The sequence below is a fragment of the Necator americanus genome, chromosome V (assembly GCF_031761385.1).
Source record: "Necator americanus strain Aroian chromosome V, whole genome shotgun sequence".
NCBI classification, from domain to species: Eukaryota; Metazoa; Nematoda; class Chromadorea; order Rhabditida; family Ancylostomatidae; genus Necator; species Necator americanus.
In genome coordinates this window covers 9,624,309-9,635,356 of record NC_087375.1, presented here as the reverse complement: position 1 = coordinate 9,635,356, position 11,048 = coordinate 9,624,309, and the positions used below count along the sequence as shown (strand labels likewise).

The 11,048-nt window shown below is 40.1% G+C and overlaps 1 protein-coding gene across 1 annotated transcript; it reads left to right on the top strand.

Annotated features, from left to right (window-relative positions):
• Positions 1-10,155: 10,155 nt before the first annotated feature.
• RB195_013413 (uncharacterized protein) lies at positions 10,156-11,048 on the top strand (the record flags this gene model as incomplete). The annotated part of the gene is made up of 5 exons (XM_064203210.1): positions 10,156-10,185; positions 10,246-10,374; positions 10,654-10,766; positions 10,839-10,914; positions 10,971-11,048. The coding sequence occupies 5 exons, from the start codon at positions 10,156-10,158 to the stop codon at positions 11,046-11,048; spliced, it is 426 nt and encodes a 141-aa protein (XP_064059091.1).

Below are 11,048 nucleotides of genomic sequence, written 5' to 3'. Positions count from 1 at the left end.
CACTGACGGCCTGCGGATTCTGTATAAAAAGAAGAGAAATAATTCCACTTAAACGCAGGAAAGCAATATAAACGGCCGCGAAAAGACAGGCGGAGGTGAACATATAGGAGGAAAGCTATTCTTTGTTCAAAATTTCATGTTTCTATTCGCTAAAATTAAGGGTAAATGAGTCCGTCCAGTGCAGCTAATTCTAGCATGATTTACTCCGTCTGCAAAGGTCGCGTTTTCCTAATATAGACCACTGGAACAGAGTTAATTACTAAAAAAAAACTCAGCTCTGTGGCAGCCTTCCTTTTGTGCTGAGTTTTTTTTTCTACATTTTTAACACCAGATCCTTCAATTTTTTGATAATCTTTCAGAATGAAAAACTTGATAAAACAATTTAAGAAATCACAAAAGTCGTTATGGATGAAAAGTGGAAGTGGTTGGGAAATTAAACTTCAAATTTCACCTTTCTGTTGAACAATAATTACAGTTCTGTGCTTAGACTTAAGGCATCAATATTTTTAGGTAGAATTCAAGTGAACCCCAGAAGACGAATGACCCATCAAAAGCGTGCGAATGAAGTTGACTGTCGAATGAAATGCGGATTAAAACGCTTGGCAACAAATTCCATAGACTTTGGGATTTACTTCAAATTGTAGTTAGCAGATGATAGCTTGCCGCACCAGCTCTTACAGAAGCCTTAAAAATCTCCTTAAGTATCGTCATTACAGAAGAACTTACGGAAGCGTTCACCGGAACTGATTTTATTCGGTGTTCGAGGTTGTGCTGCTGCTACATTTGCAGGTAATTTATACCATTTATACCATTCTGTTTGAACAGATGTTATGCTAGCAATTCAGAAATTGGAAGCAAATACAAACCTTCAATTATATGTGAACTATTTTTACATATGACTATGCTACGATACCGTATATTCTGCGGCGCAGTGCGTGAAAACGATAAAACTGACAGAATAAATGAAGGCCAATCATTATTTCAGTGAGCGAATTTTAGAGACCTAAAAAGAGCGAATTTCTGATTCTTAGATCTAAGACCTAGTATTAACCTTTACACAATAGTCTTATATATGTGAACAATTCTTCAAAAATGGTTTGTTTGGTATATTCTCGAAGAACTTACGCTAAAGTATCATCCCAAATACTTCTTCCGTTCACATTTAAACTTGCATACTCCTCATTCTTTTTAATACACATTTTTACTTTAAATTAGAAGGAGTAGGAGAGGCCATTTTCATTATCAGATAATTTAGAACTGACTGAACTATCCTGTTTTTTTCCGAGCGTAACAGTCCTTCGTCCATTACCAAGTCGACCACAATAGAGTGATCATTCGGAAGAAGGAAATTTCAACCGAATATCGATCAAATTGAATCAAATTCCAATCAAGATGTCCTGTAATCTTACCTATGTAGTAAGTAGCCAATAGCAGGCTAGGGATCCTGAGGTAAACGATGCCGATGCCTCAGATTACTTTTCATCATACTGCCCTACCGCCTTTTACTACTACTCCACAACAGAATTCCTGATGAATCACCACAGATGCTGTGGTGGAGAGATAATTGAAATTAATCATATTGTCTCTCAGGTCCGGATAGATGTGGTGATTCATCAGGAATTCTGTTGTGGAGTAGTAGTAAAAGCTAAAAAAAAGAGATTCATTTGGTGTATAACTGTGGCGTAGCAATCAATTCCAGATGACAGCGTTCCCTGCAGTGCATAACCGTTGGGTTCGTTTTTCTGCAAGGGTATATTGATATTGCGTCATGGGCAGAAGTTTGTTTTCGTGTTTGAGATATTGACAAAGTTTAAAAACATGATCATGCGCATGGGAACATTTATTGTTCGATGGAAAATTACTTTGACCACCTTCTGCAACTCTGTTCATCCAAATCGCCCACATATGTTTCTTTCGGAGAAATCATGGAATAAAACGTTCGTTTAGACAATTGCGGACATCCTCAAAAAAGTTTCAGGATCATGGAACACTCAACGTTCTTTTTGCTCCAGTATTATGTACTCTTTCGTTTGCTCAGGATCCTACATATGGATATACACAAAATCTCCCTCCCCCGCCTCGACAGCGATGGAGTCATCCAATTCTTGTTTTTCTTCCCCTGAAAATTTCGCACAGTCTGCAATAACTTCTGCTCCGTCCCCGGATTCTGTCGATCATGAGACCTTGATAACATTTTGTGGGGTTCCCTTACTTTGCCACGAATTATAAATAAATGGTCAGTCAGTGCATACGGAACAAAAAGAACATATATGCTTTAATCTAAAAAAGGCAGAAAAGGCAGATGGTCACTGAGCTCGATCGTATCGCTGGCTCCTTGCTTTTTTCATGCTCTCTATCCACTACATAGTGATAATTGTTTTTCCGTATTCTCGGAAGGAAGATTAAGTACTTTTTGCGTTCTGCTCAACATTCCTTTTTAATGTTCAAAATTATTTGGTTGAAGTAAAGTAGTTTGATATCATTTGTTTACCATAAACGCACGTCAATAATTAATCTTCAAAAAGAAAGTTTTTTTTTATTTCTATGGTACATTAATAACTTCTCTAATTCACACACACGCACTTTTTCCAAGCCGTGAAGACACATTTTGTCGTGAGGAGAGAGCTATGTATTTACAGGCTTTGCCAGGCCGTTTTTATGTCGAGTCCATCGACACAAGTAAAAAAAAATAATTGAATAATTTCTTTCTGAGATAGGCATTTTTCAGATCCTAAGGTTCACAACGCAGCACACCATATGCCTTAACAGGGGTTTATCCTTAACCTTCATGACATTACAATATAGGAAGGTGATCAACGGCGTACTACTAAGACACAACCACTACAAATACGGGAAAATAACTAACGTTAACTACGAACAACAGTACCGCCAATACTGTTTATTCGATGATCACATAAGAAAAAAGAAGGAGAAAAAAGAAGCATTAACTATCGAAACCTCGGTAATAGTGTGCAAAATAGAGTCATGATGGTGTATCAACTAAAAACTAGTCGAAAATTCATTGCTGGAGATTTATAGATAGTGAGATTAATCGCAAAATAAGGATTAAAACCAGAAAAGTAGCGCTGGGAAATGAAGTTCTGGCCTGTTTGTGCAGCAAAAAATTTACGAGTAGCAAAAATACTTAAGGCAATTAAGAGAGTGAGGTGTATAGACGTGACGTGCTCAAAACGTTACGCCACTGATGTTGTGTACTAAAGTTGGACTTCAGAGACATGATATCACAAAATCGACGATCTTGCGATCCCTTCCCGAAATAAAACGTAAGCGTATTCACTTCGAATTCCACCTAATCTTTCAGAAAAACGGTGTGCGGGACGATATTCTCGATCTTTTTTCCGCGAGATACCTGATAACATCTTTTCCTTACTCCAGTTCCGCTCCAATAGCAAGCAACAGACATCGGTGGGCATGACTAGCACACGGCTGTCTTGTTCAAAGGAGCTGGAGCAGAACAAAGCCGCAGAATGGTGGCGTAGCCCTTCCGGATCTATATGGGAGCTCGACAAGCATCTCAAATCTGCTCTGACTTCCTCTTCCAGGATCATAGGACTGCCTTTCTATCGCTCACGCTCCCTCTCCCCACTAAGGCCTTTCTGACACTGTCCACATTGCACTACTGAAATAGTTTTACACGGTTTATCTTAATAGAACAATATTACAATGAGGTTACATGACCACAAAACAATAACAAGTACACAACTGATATAAGTGGTAGCACAATATATACACAACGAGAAATGGATTAGCGAAGCGGTCACATGGACACATTCTGTCCTGCAACGGCTGAAGGCTCCTAAATGGTGCAGCGATGTTGCTGTTGTTGTTGTCCTCGATTGGCTATCCAGCAGTTCTGATGTAAATGGTTTCCAAATTGTCTTTGGATTTGCACAAAAACACTATTCAATTCCAAAAAAAGAAGAATCTTTTCCGAAAAGGTCAAAATTAAACAAGAGACGCGACATTCCAAGAAGCATTCATCTAGGATGCAAACAGACCAGAAGCCAAAATGCTGAGCCGAGATCGTCACATAGTGGTCGGCTCGAGCGTCGAGCGCTCCTACCCGTAATTTTCACCCCTAACCCTGAAATGGGCAACGAGAACGCCAGAAAAAGAAACGACTGAATAACTCTTGCCTGCAATGGAAAGAAAAGGAGAGAGGCTTTTTGAGTTTATCACAGCAACTAAGATCACTAAATGGAAAACTTGCAAACCCAGAAGCCCCTCCCCTTTACGTATTGTCAGCGTAAAACTTAGCGAGCTATCGAAAACTATTACCGAGATCGTAAATCTTCACCGAGATTAAAGAAAAACACCCCAAAAGAACCTGGAACAGAGAAGCGGCAGTGTCGGCTGAAGCAGCAATGGCACGGAAGAGCATTCGCTACGGCCGTCGCAACGTCGAAAAATGTGAGGCAAAAATGACCTTTCTCATGAGTTTAGATGGGCGGGGCTGAAAAAGGTAATTAAAGACTCATGCCTCTACTCATGTCTACTCGACAGCCACGTCTATTTGTTTCTTCACATGTCATCCCAAAGGTCCTTCCTCCCAAAGTCCTATTCTAATTCGGTAATTCGGTGAAGAATCGTACTTTAACTGGTCCCAAAATAATCAAATGCGAACATTTGAGAAAGCTAATGCCAGTCCTTATCAACACAGTAGTGGGACTCCTCACTTGCTATCTGAATGGTCTAATGCAAGGCTCCCGAGCAATCGAAAACTAGCAAACCCGTTCTGTCGTGCAAGAATGGAGTTCCACTTGACACCGATAACCATCGCCCGCACTGGTCACTATGTGCTTATTACGAGCCCTCTCCTCTTCCTGTCATAAAAAAAAGATAAGTAAAAAACAAAAAAGATCAGATGAAGAACACCCATGCAATCAAGCAATATTTCTAAAATGGTTAAGCACCATTGAGAGAATTTGGAGTATATGGAGTAATATGGAGTATGGAGTAAAGAGTATGGAGTAAGGAGAATATTGAGTAGAATTTTGCCCATAACGCTATTTCAATGCACTAACTTAGAAGAAAATACATTCAACTACCTACCAATGCAGGAATTGCTCTTATCGGGAATTGGTTGCATTATAGTGATAAAACAAGCGGTAGTTTTTTTCCTAATTTTTTGGAGCTTACAATACGCGCGTGACCACATCTATCCTGACCTGTGTGTATTATGTATTACCGAATCACATCACAATTATCCCTCACCTCATTTTTTTCTAAGCGAATGAAGCGATAAAAGAGCTCTGTATCGGTGAGAAATTATCTGGCTACATCTTGAGGTACTGGTGAGACTTGTTGTCTCACCAGTACCTCAAGATGTAGCCTGCTGTCGACTGGTTAGTACATAGACATTTGGATGAGATTCCTCTATAACGTGAACGATATCAGTTTAAAATTTCATTTTTCCACTTTCCAAACCACTCTTTTGTAACCACGACTTGATAATGACTGGTGGAGCTAATTGTGATGCGTTGCAAATAAGTTTGAGTTCAAAGTCATCTGAGAATAGAAAAGCATCTCCTACATTTTCCGACTAAAAGTGAGAAGATAGGTAAAAAAAAGGAGTATGCAGGCTTTAGAATGAACGGAAAGGAATTAAAGATGGTAGCAACTTTCTCGTCCATACACTGACAGCAAATTTGATGCAAACAAGAAAATAGTATGAAGTATTATGCAAAAATGTATGATATTATGCTTAGGTCACAAAATCAAAAATCCGCTCTTTTTAATTCTCTACCAAAAAAATCATATCTAAAAAGGTTGGCAGGCCTTCGCTCATTCTGTCAGTGTTGTCGTCTTCAAGTATTCCACCGCAGCAAATTCTGCCATACATAAACATTAGTACATGGATGAGAGTTTGAACTGTAAACCATTATTTTCTTCCAGTTTCTGAACTGTTGGCATAACAAGCCTCTGTTTAAACAGTGAAATATGTTTCTACTAGTATAAATATACCTGCAAAATCAAACAGCCACATATTCCAAACCCCGAGTTATGTTATTTTCCGTGAACACTGTCGCAATTTCCTCTTGTGATTGTGTCAGCGATGTTTAAGAGAGATGTTTTCTAGTTAGAGCTCCTGCAAAAAGGTAGCGCCACATGGTCCATCACCCACCATCTGCAATTTCAAGAAAATCCTAATTAGATGGGAACGATGACTGAACCTGCAATCTCCTCTCTCAGTTGCGTAAAGCGGCGTACTTCTAGCATCAGTATTTCGAGTGCGCGTTCTATGACCTGCTTGAAAAACCGATTCGTCGGTCAAACTAGGAAAAACGGTGCTGTTGAATAGATGAACACGAACCCGAAAGTTCTTAGTCTTCTCCGCCACCTTGTATGTTCCCCAATCCGCTCGTTTCTTTCTCTCCATCACGGAGGCTTAGTTTTTAATTATGTCTTGACTGAGATATACACAGCTGCAATAATCGGGTATATTTGTTTCGATAAGTATGACATTAACAATCTACCCACTCCTCATTAAAATCGTCCTGTACGCTTTACGTGGAGACGAATACTTTTATACGGCAAACTCTGCCAAAATTTCTGATTGATGCTTGATGTTATCGAATATCGTAATCGTAACGAGGATGGATGGTGCGAGTGCTGGCCGTTTTCACTCCCACGTTCTCCCACCTGAGCCGTGTATCGCAAGAGTAGGGTAAATCAACAGTCCAGAATGGAAAAAGGAACCGCCAAAACTACTAGTTTCCAGCTTTCTGCTCAAGAAATTGCAGGTCGTGGGTTACTGTGGACGCTTCTATTGAAAGCGCACTGTAAGTACAGTGCATTTTTTGCTTCGGTAGCTCAGATGACTCCTGCAATCTACTGTATAAGCCTTCCCTTCAGAGTCATTTTGTCCTATTGCTGTATCGCGCATTAAATTCCAAAAACCATGGATAGGTTACAGGTGTGCAGTACCACCGGATTTGTTGGAAAATTTTAGGTCCTCGGGGATGGAGAAATTGACCAAATTCGTTGGAAAATAACCACAGACCTCTTCCTTCACAATACCAGTCATTCGGTTGACGGTTGTTGAGCGTACAAGTTTTCCCTGAATCAGTCCTGGCACAGCAAAAGTAGAGACTCCATCACCTTAGTCCATCTGCATCTCAGGCGGTCACAAGGTAGCTTTTGTTCTGCGGTTTGCTCCCTCGGGTTCAAGTAATCTGCGACTAACCGGCTGGGACCGTTTAATGAGGTAGGTGCTTGGAATTGTGCTGTGTTCCAGGAAAATTTTCAGTTGAAGGCAACGTTCCATGAAATTGACATAGTACAGAGACCCCAGGAGAAAGGCAGAGTTTGGGTTGTAGATTACGAAAACGAGGTCCGCTCATCTTGTCTTAACAACCTGAAAAATGCGTTGAGAGCCACTTCGGGTCCTACGAGTTGCGTTGGAGCGGTCTCCTCAGCAGTCTATTTATTGATTTTACACAAAATAGTTTATTTCCGATCGCTTGCTCGTGGACGTGGACCTGCACAGGACGTAGGAACAAACGCTGTCTTCCGCTCCGTTGTTTTTGCAACTATTGGGGAAATGACCGAACCCTTAAACTCTCGTTTCTGTGATCTACAATCCGAAATCTACATTTTCTCTGTGGTTTCCGTAATCTGTCAATTTTACGGAACGCAGAATTTAAGGGGTCTGTGAACAGCTAAGAGCTCTGTTTTATTCAAATTGCATTTCCAAATAAATCCCTCAAAGAAGTATATTAATTTTCGAATAATAGTGTTACTGTCCTTTCTTCCTTCTATTTGATTCTTTCGCTTCTGGAGATTATGGATATTGACTAATTGATTAATTTATCAGTAATCAATTAATCCAGCATACTATCGATCCCGGTTACTATGAACTGGCGTTGTTTTGTGAAATCTTTGTTATTTTGGTTGCTCATAACCTGCCCAGTTATAGTCCAAGAGTGCGGCAGAGTACGGTCTGCCCACTAAACTCTATCGCTCAGCTGTGCACTTTCCATCCTTGCCACTAATAACTATTCCAATGTATCACGTTGGTTTTTCCAATAGCATAGAACTCATAGACAAACTTATTCACTATACAGGAAATGTTTTACTTCTCTTTCCGATTTCGTAGTTAGAGGTGGAAGGGTATGTCGTAGACAAATCCTTAGGATGTGAAGAGTTCCTGTTGCTAGATTCACACAATGAGATTGTACATGTAATCGAACAGCAGTCTGAAGGAGGCAGAGAGATTTTTGGCGGGAGAGTTAGTCAGCGTTCTTGAGATTTACTTTCAAGCTTTTCCCGTGGATCCAAGCACCTCACGAGTTTTGTACGCTTCGTTTCATGCCCTAAGATCGCTATCTTGAAGGCGGCGGAACGATGTGAATGAATATGAAGAGAGGTTACATCGGGAGTTATACAATCCTTCAATACTCGTAAAGATAGGAGCAACATCATGTTGCTGCAATAGATTTGATTTTCTGATTTCATAATTATAGCAGAAGTGGAAAATAACACACATGAGACACGTAGCTTGAAACTCGAAAAATTACAAATGTTTGGTTTTTTCTCGGCGGCTCGCTGTTGTGGTTACTTCGTCTATTCGCATAGACAAATACATTCGGTGACGTTGTTCTTTGCTGATTGTTTTGCTTGGGGAGCAAACCGCTGCTCATGGCAATGGACACTTATTGGAATGTTGGATCCATCTTCATGATTGATTTACTGGAGTCATCAAATCAATTGAAAAGAATAATAACTTAAGTAAGAGAGGCAAAGAATAATCATCACTTCTTTACTTTTGCTTGCCTGCATTCATCATGAAATGATAAGGAAACTAATTTAGAGGATTGATGTTGGGTAGTAGAATAAGGGTATAATAAGGGAAAGATAGAAGAATAGAAGGAGTTGATAATTCCTTTTTGGGATTTGCTGGAACTATCATTTTTTTGAGAACTTCTTTTCGACTTTAATCAATAATTATAAAGAGTTATATATGTGCTCGTATGGAGCTCACACAATGATTTGCGTGGTAAAAATAGTTCACTCTTCTCTCCTAGTTTTTATCCTCTCAAAGGGGACTGGTACTAGTTGGTCATACACAGAAAGACAGAAGGCTTTGTTAAGGGCTTCGTCTCAAGATTTTACAGTGGTGCGAAACCCACAACAAAAGCGCGGAGTTCGAATAGTGGATTGCGAGCCCAGCATGATTCCGTTTGTGTTTCCGTCGAATCCTCGTAAAAAAAAAGTGCCGTAGAAGAAATCCCTGCCTATGAAATCAGTTACAATAGGCTACCCTTTTACACGCACAGCATTTACGTGAAATTGTTCGAAAAGCAATGTGGTCTCCTTGACAGCCTATTCAAGTAAAGCCATCGAACAGGCAGCTGAGGGAACGGGAACGCGTACATAGATATGCGTTCTAACGTACCTCGTAGCAACAGAAGCGGTTCCCATGCTCTTTTCAACGGCGGTTCTACTACCTACTACCCAAACTCCATGCTTTCTGTGGCTTCCACACCACCTGGAAACCTTGAAACGCTGCCCTCAATCACGCAAAACATGTTGCAGAACCTCTACTGCTCTACTACACTTACGCATCTCCTACGAAATATTAGTGACAGGAGCGTAATTGATTGCACAGACCCACCTGAGATAGAATTTTCACGTGCGCCTACGCAATGAAACGCAGAACATAATTCGACCACCGGCTCCATCAACAATGCTTGTTTATAGCGCACTGTAAGACCACTTAAGTGTATGTTTTAAACAGCGCTAATTTTCCCTCAGTCTACTGATTATTAAAGGCAGCATACCACGAATCTGAGGTGGTGCGGGTTTTAGGTGGAGTATCCGTATACGGGGTCGTAGATTATGGTGACCGGGGTGGGTCCGCTCATCTCTCCTTGAATCACTGCAATCCACGACCCCGTATACGGATACTCCAACTGAAATCCCTTACCACCCCAGATTCGTGGTATGTTGCCTTTAAACATTTTTGCGTATCTTATTTTAACGTACTATCGTAACCATTCATTACTATTCCAGCAGCTGTATCATATCTCCAACCAACTGTAGTTTTGAAAAGTTTTGTTATTTCTTAAGAGCAGGTGTGAGGCAGCACTCAGAAGTTTTCTCTATTGTTTGGTTAATGACCAGAAGTTCCCGATGATGTCGATTCCGTGTATACTAACTTTCGTGAGTTATTTTCTTTCAGCATCATTCACACCGATTCACATTATAACATGACTGGTTTAGGTTCTGATAGCAGTTTCTTCGACGGGGTATACACACGAAATTCCGGAGTGCCCTGAGAGAAAACGCGCTTTAAGTGAAAACCTAAGAGACCAGTTATTCTCGGGACTCCTGGCTCAAAAACTCAACTTGGTATACCTTCAGTTTCTGTCATCTTCCTTTGCAGATACTTACAGCGAAGTATGGTTGGCAGGCCCGACTCGTTAGATTTAGAGATGAAAGCTGAAAATATTAGACTCAAAATAACAAAGAATCTAGGATATTAGAGTTACCCAATGTCTTCATCCTAAGTTTTTCTTCTAAAAGTGCTCGGTCAAGTGCCGAAGAAAATGCAATGGAATGAGTCCATTTTTCCACAGTATACTGCTTTTCACCCTGATTTGTTATGAAGAAGGAACTTTAGCTTTTAAGAAGTACGACTGTGGTTTGGAATTGAAAGCCGCACGTGTTTTGGAGCGAAAACGTCCTGAAGGAAAAGCTATGGAAACTCTGTCTAAAAAGAACTCCCGCTTATTTTTCGAAATGTAATCAGTTTTTTTTGTCATTTCTATTCGTTGTTCTCGTATGGAAAAAACTTGTTCAAATACTTAATTTAGAGAAGAGGAGCCCGATATTAGTGTAGCAGTCATGACTAAAGCAGCTTTAAATACATGGAAAAATTACACTTCTCTAGTGAGAAATCTCTTTTACTTTCCTTTAATATCTTGATTAAATACATTTTTTTTCAGTTGAGTTCTCGAGAACGCGTCGGCTGTAACTACGTTTTCGAGAATAGCAAGCACAAGTACATGTGCCTTTTTGAGTGA